General features: G+C 60.0%; 1 protein-coding gene across 1 annotated transcript; it reads left to right on the top strand.

The window, feature by feature from the left end:
* Positions 1-14,704: 14,704 nt before the first annotated feature.
* LOC109779816 (uncharacterized) lies at positions 14,705-16,200 on the top strand. Its single transcript, XM_020338436.4, has one exon. The coding sequence runs from the start codon at positions 15,002-15,004 to the stop codon at positions 15,983-15,985; it is 984 nt and encodes a 327-aa protein (XP_020194025.1). The 5' UTR covers positions 14,705-15,001; the 3' UTR covers positions 15,986-16,200.
* Positions 16,201-16,937: the final 737 nt, after the last annotated feature.

Raw genomic sequence — 16,937 nt, 5'->3', positions numbered from 1 at the left:
ATGGGACTGCTCCGCTCCACCAAAATTAGCTACACTCCACCAAATTTACTTTGGAGCAGTCTCATACAGGAGTTACAACTCCATCAAAGAGCAATTTATCATGTTGGCTTCCAGCTTTAAGAATAAGAAATTTGATGGAAATGATCTTTTGATTAGCTGATATGCGAAAAAATTAAGGGGTGCCCACCTACTGGTGGCAGTGGTTGGTAATTCCCTCCAACTCCAGTTTCTAGAGTTTCTGGAGCACTCTTGAAGAGTTTCAAAAAAACAGAGAGTTGTACCCTAGATTCTACTCCCTCCGTCCCATAATATAAGAACGTTTTTGACACTATATTAGTGTAAAAAACGTTTAGTGTCAAAAACGTTCTTATATTATGGGACGGAGGTAGTAATTATTTTTATGGGATTGGCCTGTTTGGCTTGTATCTTTTAGTGCAGAGCTAAATTTTATAGTGTGAAGCAGTCCCAAAAAGGCTCTTAGGGTAGGAAGGCACCGATTCATGAAGCTCAGGCTTCGCACATAGACTTTGTGGAGTTGAAGCTCAAGAGGATCTGAACAATGCCCTTTACCCCACTGTCGGGTGGTTGGTGCGACATATGCCAAGGGATGGCTTATCATTGTGGGAGCCAATAAAACGTCGCCGGTGCCCGGAAACGGGATGAGGCGAAGACATGCACGCCGGCGAATCTTATCCAGGTTCGGGGCTCTCCGAGGAGATAACACCCCTAGTCCTGCTCTGCGGGGTCTCCGCATGATCACTAGATCGATAAAGGGTAGCTACAATCGCTCCTAGAGCTGTTGAGATCAAGGGAGAAGAAGAACAAGGCTAGCTCTTGCTTCTCTCTATCTATGGTGTGTGTGCTATGCGTGGGTGTTAACCTAGAAGCCAACCCTTTGCATGGGTGCTCCGGGGGGTTTATATAGGCCTACCCCCTGGGGGTACAATGGTAATCCGACTGGGAACTGGTCCCAGCCGTCAGTGTCTACGCTCGCCGGCTTCTCCGCCGGCTGGTGGGTCCCGCCGGCTGCCGGCTACTTGGTCGACAGGCCGGTCCCACCGCCTAGGGTTTTGTCGGCGGCTGCTTACTGTAGCCGCGCCTCTGATGATGAGGGCTTAGACGAGGTGAGCGTGGCTATAGTGGGCCGCCTCGGGGGCTATCACTGTAGCCTCACCTCGTCTTGTCTCCTTAATGGGGCTCCTGCTTCGAGGAAGGGAGTAGCCGGCTTCTGGAGGCCGGCTATACTCTTGGCCGACTAGGAAAAGCCGGGCCGCCTTCACGCCTCTCTCTGGCTGAAGGGGCCCGCAGTCCTTGGGCCGTACAGGAGTGGGTCGTGGATGACGTCGAGGCTAGCGTGGCTACAGTGCCGAGCCGCACGGGAGACGTCCCTCCCGTACGGCCTCCTGTAGCCATGCCCGCCTCGGGCTTCGGGGGTCATGGGCCGCACTGTGGCCACACCCCGTCACATCGCCGTTATGGAGGGGCGGTTGTGATCTTGGCCGGCTCCTAGGGGTCGGCGTCCTTCCTGGTCGGCTTCTTGGATTCGGCCACCCCGTAGTCGTCCTGGGGAGGAGTCGGTGAGGCTGGGTCGCCTTCCGGGAGTCGGCTTTAGTGGTAGCCGGCCAGGGAAGGCGGCCCAAATGCTTGGAGTGCTTGAAGGCCCAAAGGCCTAATAAATTTTCCGAAGAGCCAGGGGTAGTCGGTATGGCTACCCGTGGCCATTTACTCCGACAGTAGTCCCCGAAGCTGATTGGGCTTCGAGGTGGAGTGGGGTTCAAGAAGCTCGATCAGCTTCCTATCGTGACAAGCCGGCAGCTGGGAGCCGGCCTTGGTCAGGCGCGCCGCCTTAGTCGAATTCTTCTGGAGCCGGGGGGCGGGAACCCGCAAGCACGTGCACCGGGCCGCGGGCCGGCCTCGGGCCGTTGGCGTGCCACGTGGCCGGAAAGCCTGCCAGCCCACGCGCGTGACGGGACGTCGCCGCAGGGAGGGGGCCCGCCACGTCCGCGCCCCGGCCCAGGCGCGGATCCTTTGTATCCCGAAATCGCCCGCACGTTCCGTGCGGCAGTTTCGGCTCGCACTTATGCGTAATAAACGCGAGACGTGGGGGGAGTGGGCGCAGTTAATCCCACGTCTCCCCCCCACGTCCGGCCTCTTCGGCCGCGTGAGGCTATAAGTAGGGGGAGGTGGAGGGCGGCAGGCCCTCGCACGCTCCTCCTACTTCCCCCGTCTTCTTGCCTTGCTCGTTCTCGCGACAGCGCTTCGCCGCCGCGCTCTTCCTCCGCACGCTCCTCCGCCGCCGTGCTAGCTTCCGCTATGCCTCCCCACGTAGAGCAGCTTGGCGGGGATTGGGACGGCTCCATCGTCCATAACGACCACATCGACTTCCTCCGCGACACCCGGCGTCTGCCCAGCGCGGACAAAGTGGAGGTCCGCCTCGCACCGGAGAAGGAAATCAGGCCGGCGCCGCGGGAGGGCGAGCGGGTGGTCTTCCGCTCGCACTTCCTGCGCGGCTTCGGCCTGCCAGTGAGCGCCTTCTTCCGCTCCTGGCTGGAATTCTATCAGCTCCAGCCGCACCACCTCACCCCCAACGCGGTGGTGCTGCTGTCGGCCTTCGTCACCCTGTGCGAGGGCTATCTTGGCGTCCTCCCCACCCTCGAGCTCTGGGGGGAGTTCTTCCAGTCGAAGCTGGGCACGCGCGTGCGGGGCGTGCCGGCTCATACCGGCGCCTTCATCGCGTCGCGGAGATCAGGCGCCGACAACCCCTTCCCCATCATCACACTGATCCAATCGGTGAAGAAGCGGCAGAAGTCATACTTCTACGTGCGGAGCATCGCTCCCCGGGGCGACTACCTCAACTTGCCGGCCTACGTAGCCGGCCCACCGGCGGGCAGGCTTCCCCAGTGGTCCTTCCGGGCCGTGACGCTGTCGCATGGAGGAAACGCCGCCATCGCCCGCCTGCGGGTGATGGTCCAGTCGGAGGGCCTGACGGGGCCCGACCTCCTGGCCGCGTTCGTCACGCGTCGGGTCCTTCCGCTCCAGAGCCGGCCTCATCTGATCTGTCAGATGAGCGGCCAGCTCGATCCGAGCCGAATGTGCACCAAGGAGATGCCGCAGCACGACGCCGCCGACATGGTGAATTACCTCGCCAACTGCCAACTTTCCGAAGACTGGCAATTCGGCAAGGAGCCATATAGCCGTGCCAATCCTCCGCCTACGGTACGCTCCCCTCGTCTCTTTTTTTCTCTCTCTCTCAGCTTTGTCGCCGAGTTCCTCTGGGCCGACTCTAACTCAGTCGGCTTGCTCTTTTGACAGAGTCCTCTGCTTCGGCCGGCCGGCGGGACAGACGTGGAGCGCCGCTTCGTCCCCGACCGGACCGAACACGACCAGGAGCACCCCGACCTAGGGGCGGTCCATATGGAGGATGCCGTCGAGCCGGCCGGTGCCCAAGCCGGCGGCGAAGCAGGCGGCTCCGGGTTCACCGCTACCTTCGACGACTGGCCGGACGAGGACGAAGCCGAAGCCGTCCTGCACCGCCAGCCGGCATCCGGACGCGGCGCGGGCTCCTCCGGCGCGCAGCCTGCTCGGGGTAGAGGCCAGAAACGTCGCGCCGCCCAGGGCATGTTCGGCAGCCGGACGAAGAAGCCCAGGGGTGGGGCGGCAGCCACCAGGCGGGAAGAGGCGGCCGCGAAGGCGGCTCGCTTCCGCAAAGTGGTGAAGCAGCCGCAGACTGTGTCGGCGTAAGTTCTCTCTTTCTATGTACTCTCCTTCTTTCTTTTCTTGGTGGTTCTTGAACCTTCGTCTTCTTTTTCAACGGTCAGAGCTCCGCTGTCACTTGAGCGGGCGGCTGCCGGCTCCGTCGTCGAGTCGCCAGGGGGCTCTGGGAGCACCACCCACCGCGTAGATCCCCGCGCCGCCCTCCTGGAGGCGACGGAAAGGAACGCGCGGGAGGTGCGGGAGGAGCAGGAAGCGCGGGAGGCGGAGGCACGGAGGGCAGCCGCCGCCCAGGCAGCTCGGGAGGAGGAGGCGGCGAAGGCGCTCGCCGAGGCCGCAGCCAAGGCCCAGGCAGAGGCCGAGGCCGAGGCGGCGGCAGGGGACGCTTTGATGGTCACCCCCCTGCGCACCATGGCGCCAGGGGACGTGGATCCCTCGCCAGGGGGAGCCAGCGGTTCCCAGCCGGGGCTGGGAGGAAGCGGCGACGACGTCATCATCTTGGGGGAGGTGCCGGGGCCGACTCCTCCGACTAGGGCGGCCCAAGGCGGCCAGCCTGAGCCTGCGCCCGCACAGTCGGCGGAGGGCGAGCCGGCCGCGGGAGCTGAGGTGGCGGTCCGGGTTCCGCCAAGCCGGCGTGCAGGGAAGGCCGCATCGGAGCCGCAGAAGGCTGCGTCGGAGCCACAGCCGGCCGTGGGCTCCAGCTCGTCGGCCCGAGACGCGGAGGCGGCCAGCGCTACCTCGGGGTGGACGCCGGGCGGAGGAACAGCCGTGGTGAACGTCGCTGCACAAGACGTCCGGACCCGGCTCCAAAGCCAAGCCGCGGCGCTGAGGCAGTTCACCGACGAATTCCTCGCAACGTGGGCAGCCATCCGGGTTAGTATTCCTATCTTGTTCTTTCTTGATCTTGATTTCTCTTCTTGATCTTGATTTCTCTCGTGGGGGCGCGTCAGCGCACCCACTGGGTGTAGTCCCCGAGTTCCGAGTCGGCTGCTGAGCAGGCGGCTTGGAACTTCTTGGAGATTTTGTCTTTGCTGCTTTTGTTCTCACTTCGGTCTTCTGTCCGTCTTGCAGGACTACCACAACCTCCGAGCGGCCGCCTTCAACTCCCAGGCTCGGGAGCTGACTCAGAAGACCGCCGATCTTACTGAGAGCCGAGGTATGTGACTTGATCTTTATCTCATGTGGGGGCGCGTCAGCGCACCCACTGGGTGTAGTCCCCGAGATTCGGGCCGACTGCTGAGCAGTCGGCTCGGATCTTCCTTGATGATTTCTCATTGTTCTTCTTCTTCTTCTTCTATCTCTGCAGCGGCCAACGCCGGTCTGAGGGCACAGCTGGGGGAGTCCCAGACTGCTCTTCGTGCCAAGGACGCGGAGCTCGCCGCCTTGGTGCAGGAGCGCGACCGCCTGGTCAAGAGGCTGGCCGACCAGGAGGAAGGCCACAAGGCGGCGCTGAAGGCTGCGCAGGATCGCGAAGCCACCCTCGAGGCCGAGTTCGAGACGGAGGCGGCCGGCTGGGCAGAGGCCAGGCAGACTCTGGTCTCCGGCTATGGCCAGATTGAGGATCTAGTTGACGGTAAGTCGTCTACCCCTTTGTCCTTTCTTGCCATCTACCACTTTGGCTTGTTTTTCTGATTTCGGTGTTTTTCTTTTCTTTTCTCCTTCACGCAGAGTACTTCCCTGGCTACTCAACTGCCGCCAACCAGGCCATCGAAGCCCATCGCCAGGCGAAGAGGCAAGCCGGCTTTGAGATCTCGCCAACCGCCGGCCGCTCGCTGGAAGAACAGCTCCTGGCGATCCAGGCTCGCATCCAGCCGGCTCACAGGCTGCTCTGCCGGCTTCAGCGCGCGGGATCGCAGGTCTTGGTCGCCCTCTGGCCCGGCCAAGTGGTCCCTCGCACCCCCAGTCGGACCGCCGACTGGCTGGAGGTGGCAGTCGGCCGCTTCGAGGCTTGGAAGGCGTCAGCAGCTCGCTCCGGCGCCAGGCGGGCGCTGGAGTTCGTCAAGGCCTGGTATCCCGGCCTGAACCTGGACCAGCTGGCTACCTGGCGGCAGCAAGCCGACACGGAGCTGGAGCCGGCGCGGCCGGCTATCATTCGGCGGGCTTCAGCGATCGCCGACTACACCGACACCAACGTCTTCGCCCCCGAGGTGGACGAAAATGGAGTCGCCCAGCCGGAAGATTGGTTCGGGCTGGACCCGGCGTACGGCGAGGACTCGGCGGAGGAGATCGACTCCAGCGACGAGGGCGAAGAGGAGGAGGAGGAGGGTGAAGACGCCGAGCCGGCCGGCGGAGTAGCTGGCCAGCCTGACCGCGCCTCCAGCACTACGTCGCGTGCGAGTGCGTCTCCTGCCGCGGGAGGTGGTCAAGCCGGGACCAGCTAGGCGGCCACTCCTTCAGCCGGCGAGGCCGCCTTCACCGACCAGCTCGGCCTTCCTGTCGCGCCTCAGTCTTCTTTCTTTTGTTTTCCTGTCTTGTTACTTTTGAACAATGTTTGGTTAAGTCTGCACAATTCCACCCACTGGGTGTATTCAAACTCAAGTCTGTTGCCGGCCTGTGGGCGGCTTTATGTATATAAGTTATGCAATCGGTCTTTCCTTGTACTTTCGCTTTTTGTCCTTCTGCTTTTTTCCTTTGCCGCCCTCCCTTGGTTGCCGCCTCCCCAGTCAAACAGTTGCTCTGCAATCTGTGGCCGGGGGGTGCCTGGCCGATTGGGGAGGGGGAAGTACTTTTAGCTCTGCCGGACTTAAGCTAAGTTTTTTTAGGAAGCCGGCCAGCCGGCTGCTTTGACAGCCGGCAGGCATATTTGGAGGCCGTCTCTTTGCTATATAGGTTAGTTGTTCCTTAGCCGTTTTTCGTGTGGGCGTCCTTTCCGTCTTCTCTCTTGCTAGTCGGACAGTCAGTTCTTTGAGCTGCGACTTTCAACAAGAGAGGACTTGGGAGCCGGCGCACTACTTTGCTGACTTCGGGAAGAACTTTGAATATAGCTCAAGGCGGCCAGTCCCAGGGCCGACTAGTCGGACCCGGTGCCATACAAGAATTCAAAATGTAATAATACATTCATGGATATGATACTCGTCATTCATAGATAAACAAAAAGGCAGTCCCCGAGTACTGGTCGGGGGGCCTGTTGGTTTGTACTTAATACAAAAAAGGGGAACGTGATACATACTGCTTTTCAGCTGTAAAATCGTCTTAGGAGGTTTGCGTTCCATGGTCGCTCCGACTCCTTACCGGAGTCATCTCTCTTGCGTGCTCTTGGCTTTTGCACGTCGATCAAGTAGTAGGAGTCGTTGCCGAGTGCCTTGCTGACGACGAAGGGGCCTTCCCAAGGGGCCGAGAGCTTGTGCTGGCCGGCTGTTCGCTGGATCAGCCGGAGCACAAGGTCGCCCTCTTGAAAGGATCTTGGCTTGACTTTGCGGTTGTAGTAGCGGCGCAGGCCTTGCTGGTAGATGGCGGACCGGCTGAGGGCTAACAGCCGGCCTTCTTCCAGTAGGTCGACGCCGTCTTCTCTTGCTTCTTTGGCTTCTTCCTCCGTGTACATGGTGATCCGAGGCGAGTCGAACTCGATGTCTGTTGGGATGACAGCCTCGGCACCGTACACAAGGAAGAATGGAATGAAGCCGGTTGACTTGTTGGGTGTAGTGCGCAGACTCCAGAGGACAGCCGACAGCTCTTCGAGCCAGCAGCCGGCCGATCGCTCCAGTGGTACAACCAGTCGGGGCTTGATGCCGGAGAGGATAAGTCCATTTGCTCGCTCGACCTGGCCGTTTGACTGTGGGTGGGCAACGGACGCTAAGTCCAGTCGGATGCCCTGCATCGCGCAGAAACGTGCCAGTGCGCCTTTGGCGAAGTTCGTGCCGTTGTCGGTGATGATGCTGTGCGGCACGCCGTACCGAGTAGTGATGTCGGTGATGAATGTCACGGCAGTCGGCCCGTTCAGCTTCTTAATTGGCTTGGCTTCAATCCACTTTGTGAACTTGTCCACCGCAACGAGTAGATGTGTCAAGCCACCGCGGGCTGTCTTGAAAGGGCCCACCATGTCCAGTCCCCAGACGGCAAAAGGCCAGGTGAGGGGAATGGTCTTGAGGGCAGAAGCCGGCAGGTGTTGTTTGGAACTGAAGACTTGACATCCTCTGCAGCTCTTGACTATTTCTTTAGCATCCTCCAAGGCAGTCGGCCAGAAGAACCCATGGCGGAAAGCCTTGGCCACGAGGGATCTTGAGGCGGCGTGATGGCCGCATTCGCCTTGGTGGATGTCTTTGAGGATTGCCACTCCTTTTTCTGGCTCGACACAACGCTGGAAGACTCCAGTGACGCTGCGCTTCACGAGCTCCCTGTTGATTATTGTGTATGTTGCGGCTCGTCGTTGCACTAGTCTTGTTGTGATCTCATCAGCCGGCAGCTCTCTGCTGACTAGGAACTTGAGGATAGGCTGGGCCCATGAGGGAGCTGTGACTTCTTCCGCTGTTAATGTGGCCACCATGACTCGGGTGGGTGGGTTGGGTGTTGCATTGGAGTCGACCACCGCTTCTTGTGTCGTTGCAGTCCCCGGGCCGACTGCTGCAGTCCCCGGGCCGGGTTCTGAAGTCCCTGGGCCGGGTGCGACTACGTCAGTCCCCGGGGCAGTCGTCGAAGTCCCCGTGCCGCCTGCGGGATTTCTTGAGCCGGATCCGGCTGTTTCTGGCGCAGGCGGTATGAAGGTGGAATCCGACTCTGGAGACGGCTTGATGGACGGCTTGAGGAGGCGCTGGAGGGAGACGCCAGTCGGTATGGCTTGTCGGGTGGAGCCGATCCGTGCTAGGGCATCTGCTTGGTCGTTGTCGGCCCTTGGCACGTGAAGGAACTCGCACCCTTCGAAGCATCCGCTCATCTGCTGGACGAGGAAACGGTAGCTCGCCATGTTCGCGTCCTTGGCGTCCCAGTCGCCAGATGATTGCTGGACCACCAAGTCTGAGTCGCCGTAGCACAGGATCCGGCGTATGCCGAGTTCTTTGGCTAGCCGGAGCCCATGTACGAGCGCCTCGTACTCGGCCACGTTGTTGGAGGCGGCGAAGTGGATCTGCAGCGTGTACTTGAGCTTGTCGCCTTTGGGAGAGGTGAGGACAATGCCGGCTCCCAAGCCGGTGCGCATCTTGGACCCGTCAAAGTGCATCCGCCAATGGGTAGAGTCAGGAGCCGGCGGTAAGTACTGGGTCTCGGCCCAGTCGACGAGGAAGTCGGCCAATGCTTGCGACTTGATGGCGGTGCGGGGTTGATAGAAAATCGTGTAGGGCGCCAAGGCAATGGCCCATTTGGCCACCCGGCCGGATGCATCCCGGCTGCCTATGATCTCGGCGAGCGGGGCAGTGCACACGATCGTGATGGGGTGCTCTTGGAAGTAGGGCTTCAATTTCTTGGCAGCGAAGTACACCCCATAGCACATCTTCTGGTAGTGCGGGTAGTTTTGCTTTGAGCTGAACAGTACTTCGCTGAGATAGTAGACCGGCCTCTGGACCAGCTGGGCTCGGCCTTCCTCCGGGCGCTGGACCACAACAACAGTGCTGACGACTCGGCTTGTCGCGGCGATGTAGAGGAGCATGGGCTCCTTCTCAGTCGGCGCGGCCAGGACAGGCGGAGTGGTCAACATTTTCTTCAACTCATGGAAGGCTTGGTCGGCTTGATCATTCCACTCAAAGTGAGTGGACTTCTTCATGAGTCGGTACAGGGGGAGAGCCTTCTCTCCTAGTCGGCTGATAAAACGGTTCAGGGAGGCTAAGCAGCCAGTGAATTTCTGCACATCTCGCAGCTTGGTGGGAATCTCCATCCTCTCAATGGCCTTGATCTTGACAGGGTTGCACTCAATGCCGCGTTCGGAGACCAGGAAGCCTAGCAGCTGGCCGGCTGGCACTCCGAACATGCACTTCTCGGGGTTAAGCTTGATCTGGAATTGGCGCAAGTTGGCAAATGTTTCCTTCAGGTCTTCCAGCAAGGTACCGCGCTTCTCTGTCTTCACCACAATGTCGTCTACGTAGACGTGGGCATTTCTGCCGAGTTGTTTCAAGAGACATTTCTGCATGCAATGCTGAAAAGTGGCACCGGCGTTTCTCAAGCCGAATGTCATTGTCAGGTAGCAGAAAGCTCCAAAGGGTGTGATGAAGGCAGTCTTCAGGCGGTCAGCCGGGTCCAACTTGATCTGACGATACCCTGAGTATGCATCCAAAAAACTTAACAGCTCGCATCCGGCTGTGGAGTCTATCACTTGGTCAATCCGTGGCAAAGCAAACGGATCCTTTGGGCAGGCCTTGTTCAAACTTGTGTAGTCTATACACATGCGCCACTTGTTATTCTTCTTCAAAACCAGAACTGGGTTGGCAAGCCATTCTGGGAAGAACACTTCCATGATGAAGCCGGCTGCAAGGAGCCGGGCTATCTCTTCTCCCACGATTCTTCGCTTCTCTTCTGATAGTCGGCGGAGGGGTTGCTTGACCGGCTTCGCATCAACTCGGACATGTAATTTGTGCTCGGCGAAATCCTTCGGGACACCCGGCATGTCCTTTGGGGACCATGCAAAGATGTCTCGATTCTCACGGAGGAAGTCGACGAGCTCGCCTTCCTATTTACTGTCCAAGTTCGCCCCAATCACGGCGAACCTCTCCGGGTGCTCTGGGTCTAGAGGTATCTTCTTCGTCTCTTTGGCAGGCTGGAAGGAGCCCTGCGCATCACAGTCCTTGGGGTTGGGGGACAAGGCCGGCTGCTTGCCGGCCATGGCCACAACCCGATCCAACATCTTCTTCTCTTCGGCCACCACGAGGGACTCGGCCAGCCGGCTGCTGGCCATGGCACACTCGATGGACTTCTTGTAGTCGCCGGCTACCGTGATGATCCCCTTCGAACTCGGCATCTTCATCTTCAGGTAGGCGTAGTGGGGCACGGCCATGAACTTGGCCAACGCAGGTCGGCCAAGCAGTGCATGATAGGGGCTCTCCAAATCCACCACCTCGAACCATATTGCTTCCCGGCGAAAGTGATCTTTGTCTCCGAAGAGAACATCCATCTTGATCTTGCCGATTGGAGAGCAAGATAGGCCGGGTACGATACCATGGAAGACGGTGCGGCTTGGCATGAGCTGCTTCGCTTTGATGTTCAGCTTGTCCATGGTATCGCGGTACAGTATGTTGATACTGCTTCCGCCGTCTATCAGGACGCGGGAAAATTGTGCAGCTCGCCTCTCCGTCGCAAGGGTGACGTCCAAGACCATAGCATAGGAGCCAGGCGAAGGCATCACCTCTGGGTGGTCAGCCTGGCTCCAGCTGATGGGCTTTTCCGACCAGTGCATGATCTCGGCGGTGCTAGAGGCGACTGCGTTTACTTCTTGGTGCTGCCGGCGTCGGCTGCGCTTGTCGTCGACTTGACTTGTGAAGACGACGTAGGCGTCGTGCGCTTCGGGGAACTCGTCTTGGATGGCGCCGACTGCCGGCCGGGCCGCCGGCTGCTGGGGAGCTGGAGGCGGCGGGCCGGGAGGCGGAGGCGGCACCATCCCTTCGCCCTTGGTGATGCGGGTGAGCCAGTGGCATTTCCGTGTCGTATGGTTGGACGGCTTCGCGCCGCTGTGGAATTTGCAGGGAGCATCAAGTGCTTGTTCGTAGGAGAAAGACGGCTGCCAAGGCGGCCGTCCACCCTTCTTCTTGGGAGCGGGCCGCTCTTCGGGCTGCTCGTCTTCAATGGTGGCCACCTGCCGACTGGAGGAAGTCGGCATGGGGCCCTTGCGCTTGTGGTCGTTCTGGTAGGGGCGCCGGTTAGGGTCGCCAGCCGGCGTCTTGGGAGCCGGAGCAATTACCTTCCCCGAGGCGTCCACTCGGAGCTCGGTCTTCATGGAGGAGTCGGCAGTGGCATACTTGTCGGCGGTGATCAGCAACTCATCGAGGGTAGCCGGCTCGTCGCAGAGGAGTCGGTGCTTGAGGAGGGTGCCCTCTCGGCACCCGGCAGTGAAATACTCGATGGCCGGGACCTCGTGCACTCCCTCGCAGGAGTTGCGGAGCTCGGCCCATCGCGTGAGGTAGTCGCGGGTCGACTCGTTGGGCCCCTGGACGCAGAGGGAGAGCTGGCGAGGCTTGGGAGGCCGCTTGTAGGTGCTGGTGAAGTTGCGGACGAAAACTTCGGTGAAGTCCAGCCAACTGTTGATGCTGTGGGGCTTGAGGCTGTTGAGCCATGTGCGCGCCGTGCCCTGCAACATCAGGGGGACGTACTTCACGGCGACGCGCCGATTGCCGTTGGCGATGCTGACGGCTGTGGAGTAGTCGATGAGCCAATCTTCCGGCTTCACCGAGCCGTTGTACTTGGGTGTGTCTCTGGGAAGCGAGAACCCTTTGGGGAAGGGCTCGTCGCGGATGTGGGGGCCAAAGCATGGCGGGCTGACATCGTCTTCTTCTTCTAGCGCCAAGGATCGAGCAAGGCGGTCGATCCTGTGGCGGGCGTCGTTTTCGCCGACTCCTTCTCGGCGGCCGAGTCGGTCGCCAAGAGTCGGATGGGTGACAGGCGGTGGAGTGAGGCGTCTTTCTCTTCGAGGCGGGGGAGGAGGCAGGTTTCCCTGGTGCTCTACAGCTCGAGGGCGGCCATCCGCGTCGCGCTCGATGATAATGCGAGTCCGGTTGCGGCTGGCAGCCGGCTCCTTGTCTTTCTTCTGGCGCGCGCCGCTCGCAGTTGGCGAGCGGGACGTCGCGGCGTGCTCCCGGCGCGGGGATGGCTATCAGCTCGGGCGCCGGCTTCGTGCCGTTCTGCAGCCGCGTCGATCAGCTGCTGGATCCGTCTTATCATGTAGGGGAGCTCGTCGGCTCCCAGCCCATTGAGCTCCTCTGCAGCCGCCTGAGCGGCTCGCAGATTCTCGAGCGGGGTGGCGTAGACGGGGCGATCTGCGCCCAGCATGCTGGCAACGGTTGCGCCGCGCTTCTGGACGAAGCCGGCTCGGCTCGGGCCGCTAGGCGGCGGCGTCCCGAAGGCGACGCGGTCGACTTCGCGCTGGTGGGCCTCGGTGAGGCGTCTCATCGAGGCTATCTTCTTGCCCTCCGCGATGAGGGCAAGGCGGCGTGCTTCCAGGGTCTCGGCGTCGGCGTCGGCCGTGGTGGGGACGGACAGGTCGTGCATCGCCGCTTGCTGAGCGTCGCGGGCGTTCTCGCCCGAGTTGGAGACGTGGCTGATGACCAGCACTTCGGTGACAGCGCTGCTGCCGCTGTCAGCTCGAGGGAGGGGGTCGTCGAAGACCACCACGTCGGAGGGGTAGGCGTCGAGCGACGCGGTGTCGGAGTCGACGAGCATCGGGTCGGTGGAGCCGACCGACTCCATGTCCGCAGCAGGCTCGCTGGAGACGTGAAGTTGGTCGAGGAGGCTGACGAGGCGGCTCTCGGGGTAGTCGGTGCCTGCGTCGGACGCAGGCTCGTCGGAGATGCGAGTCTCGCCGAGCAGATCGGCGAGGCGGCTCGCTGCGCAGGCGTCGTCGACGCCTTGCAGCGCGTCGAGGCAAACGCCATCGGGCGCAGCAGGCTGGCTGCGCTCGCGGGGGAGGAAGAGGGTTCCCGTCCAGAACAGGTCTCCGGACGACGGTGCACCTGGCCCCACGGTGGGCGCCAAATGTCGGGTGGTTGGTGCGACATATGCCAGGGATGGCTTATCATTGTGGGAGCCAATAAAACGTCGCCGGTGCCCGGAAACGGGATGAGGCGAAGACATGCACGCCGGCGAATCTTACCCAGGTTCGGGGCTCTCCGAGGAGATAACACCCCTAGTCCTGCTCTGCGGGGTCTCCGCATGATCACTAGATCGATAAAGGGTAGCTACAATCGCTCCTAGAGCTGTTGAGATCAAGGGAGAAGAAGAACAAGGCTAGCTCTTGCTTCTCTCTATCTATGGTGTGTGTGCTATGCGTGGGTGTTAACCTAGAAGCCAACCCTTTGCATGGGTGCTCCGGGGGGTTTATATTTGCCTACCCCCGGGGGTACAATGGTAATCCGACTGGGAACTGGTCCCAGCCGTCAGTGTCTACGCTCGCCGGCTTCTCCGCCGGCTGCTGGGTCCCGCCGGCTGGTGGGTCCCGCCGGCTGCCGGCTACTTGGTCGACAGGCCGGTCCCACCGCCTAGGGTTTTGTCGGCGGCTGCTTACTGTAGCCGCGCCTCTGATGATGAGGGCTTAGACGAGGTGAGCGTGGCTACAGTGGGCCGCCTCGGGGGCTATCACTGTAGCCTCACCTCGTCTTGTCTCCTTAATGGGGCTCCTGCTTCGAGGAAGGGAGTAGTCGGCTTCTGGAGGCCGGCTATACTCTTGGCCGACTAGGAAAAGCCGGGCCGCCTTCACGCCTCTCTCTGGCTGAAGGGGCCCGCAGTCCTTGGGCCGTACAGGAGTGGGTCGTGGATGACGTCGAGGCTAGCGTGGCTACAGTGCCGAGCCGCACGGGAGACGTCCCTCCCGTACGGCCTCCTGTAGCCATGCCCGCCTCGGGCTTCGGGGGTCATGGGCCGCACTGTGGCCACACCCCGTCACGTCGCCGTTATGGAGGGGCGGTTGTGATCTTGGCCGGCTCCTAGGAGTCGGCGTCCTTCCTGGTCGGCTTCTTGGAGTCGGCCACCCCGTAGTCGTCCTGGGGAGGAGTCGGTGAGGCTGGGTCGCCTTCCGGGAGTCGGCTTTAGTGGTAGCCGGCCAGAGAAGGCGGCACAAATGCTTGGAGTGCTTGAAGGCCCAAAGGCCTGATAAATTTTCCGAAGAGCCAGGGGTAGTCGGTATGGCTACCCGTGCCATTTACTCCGACACCCACCTTTCTCTAAATATAAATACTAGGAGGGACCTTAGGGAATCTTTTTGAGTAATATTTCTTCAATTTATTTTGACATTTTTTCAGGTAGGGGTCATAGAAAATCGCTAGAGCGCCCCCACGTGGTTCCCGTTTGGTGATACTTGGCGTCGAAGTCACCCGCGACCCTCACATTTTTTTTTTTGCCGCGGCCCTCACTCGTGGTCCGTCGCGCAGCGCGGGTGATTACCACATGAGCCCAAGCCATGCCGCCTCCCGTGCGCCTCGCGGATCTTCATCCATCCCGGACCGCCTGCCCTCGTCGCCTGGCGCCACGCGCGTACACAACACGCTCGACACGGGGTCCATCCATCCACCCAAACACCCTGCCAAGTTTCCACCTATCCCTTCCCCGATTTGATTGAGTTGAGCCCGACGCCCCCACCCCACCGACCGCGCCTTCCCCACCACACCGCAGCTCCGGCGGGCCCGAACCAAATCAATCGCCGGATCCCCCTCCACCTCCACCGCCCATGGAGCTGGCGACGCGCGATCTCGCGGCGCTGGGCGCGGCGGACCTGGTGCGGGTCTCCGCCGCGATCCCGCGCGCCGCGCCGCGCACCTTCGCGCTGCTCACCGCCTGCCTCGTCTTCCCGCTCTCCTTCGCCGTGCTGGCGCACTCCCTCTTCACCCACCCCATCCTCCGCCGCATCCGGACCTCCGACTACACCGCCACCTCCGCGCAGTGGGTGGCGCTCTTCGCCTACCAGTTCCTCTACCTCATCTTCCTCTTCACCTTCTCGCTCCTCTCCACCGCCGCCGCCGTCTTCACCGTCGCCTCCCTCTACGCCGCCAAGCCGGCCTCCATCGCCTCCTCGCTCTCCGCGCTGCCGCCCATCCTGCCCCGCCTCCTCCGCACCTTCCTCTGGGTCTCGCTCCTCATGCTCGCCTACCACGTCGGCTTCGTCGTCACCGTCGTCCTCCTCATCCTCCTCTTCGACCCGCCCATGACCGCCTCCACCCCGCCCCCCCTCTCCTTCCTCCTCGCCCTCCTCGCCGTCGCCTTCCTCTTCCTCGCCATCCACGTCTACATCTCCGCGCTCTGGCACCTCGCCAGCGTCATCTCCGTGCTCGAGCCCCTCTGCGGCCTCGCCGCCATGTCCAAGAGCAGGCAGCTCCTCCAGGGCCGCACTCGCACCGCCGCGGTCCTCGTTTTCTCCTACTTCGCCATCTGCGGGCTCATCACGGGGATGTTCCGTTCGGCTGTCGTCAAGGCGCGGGGCGAGGAGGGGAGCCTCGACATGAGCTTGGCCGGCCGGATAGGCGTCGGCGCTCTGCTCGTCTCTGTTCTCGTCTGTGTCAATCTCTTGGGGCTGCTCGCGCAGAGCGTCTTCTATTACGCCTGCAAGGCCTACCACAACCAGGAGATCGACAGGACCGCGCTGTACGAGCACCTCGGCGGTTACCTTGGCGAGTACGTGCCGCTCAAGAGCAATATCCAGATGGAGAACCTGTGAGATTCGTAAGCTGCTCACTCGCCTGCTCCTTCCAAATACTAGCTGTGCTGTTGGATCTTGTTCTAAAGAAGAGCATGGCGTTGCCAGGATTTTATTTAGTTTTCTTGTTTCTAGTTTATTGTGCTTGCCTGTTGTAATCTGTAATTAACAATAATGCGCAGTATGGACTGATCTGTGGTATGCAACATAAAGGAAGTTCTCATTCTGCTGCAAAATCCTGTTCTTCTTTACTGTGTTTGTTATACTACCTATCATTCTTGGCTCATGGTTAGTGATTTAGTGGTAAGAGTGGAGGTTAGCATTGTGATATCGAGTTATTATTCTCTTTACCAGTTTGAGGAGTTCATGATTGTTGATGCTCTTATTCTTCCCCTGTCGTGACACTTAGAAAAGCAACCATGTACTCCCTCCGTCCCATAATATAAGAACGATTTTGGCACTACACTAGTGTAAAAAACGTTCTTATATTGTGGGACAGAGGTAGTAGAATTGATGATGACTGTCGTGACACTTAGAAAAGCAATCGTGCAGATGCAATTTTGATTTCTTAAGCATGGTTGGAGTGGAGATGACCAGTTTTTTGTGGGAGTTTGGGAGATAAACTGCACTATTATTTTCATGTTACAGGACTGGTCCTGTTATGCACTTCTATAATTTAGGCAGAGAAATATCTAATAAATGTGCACAATTAGCTTTGTTGTTAGAGAAAGAGATGGGTAAAATTTGAGGAAGAGTGCATGGTAAACCATTACTGATGCATTCCTTTCAGCTTCTATACTCAATTGTGTTGGAATATGTTTCTGAAGTAGTTGTGAAAATCAGTATGTTCCTGTTTTGTAATAACATTGTTTCTTTACCAGTGATCTTATTCTTTTTAATTTGGTATACTTGTAGCAAGTTGCAACCATTAGAAGTCATCCTTGTTATGTTTTTTTATCACCGTGCTAGGAAG

This window comes from Aegilops tauschii, chromosome 3 (assembly GCF_002575655.3).
Source record: "Aegilops tauschii subsp. strangulata cultivar AL8/78 chromosome 3, Aet v6.0, whole genome shotgun sequence".
In the NCBI taxonomy this organism is placed as follows: domain Eukaryota; kingdom Viridiplantae; phylum Streptophyta; class Magnoliopsida; order Poales; family Poaceae; genus Aegilops; species Aegilops tauschii.
Note: the sequence above shows the minus strand (reverse complement) of the source record. Positions and strands in the feature narration are given on the sequence as shown.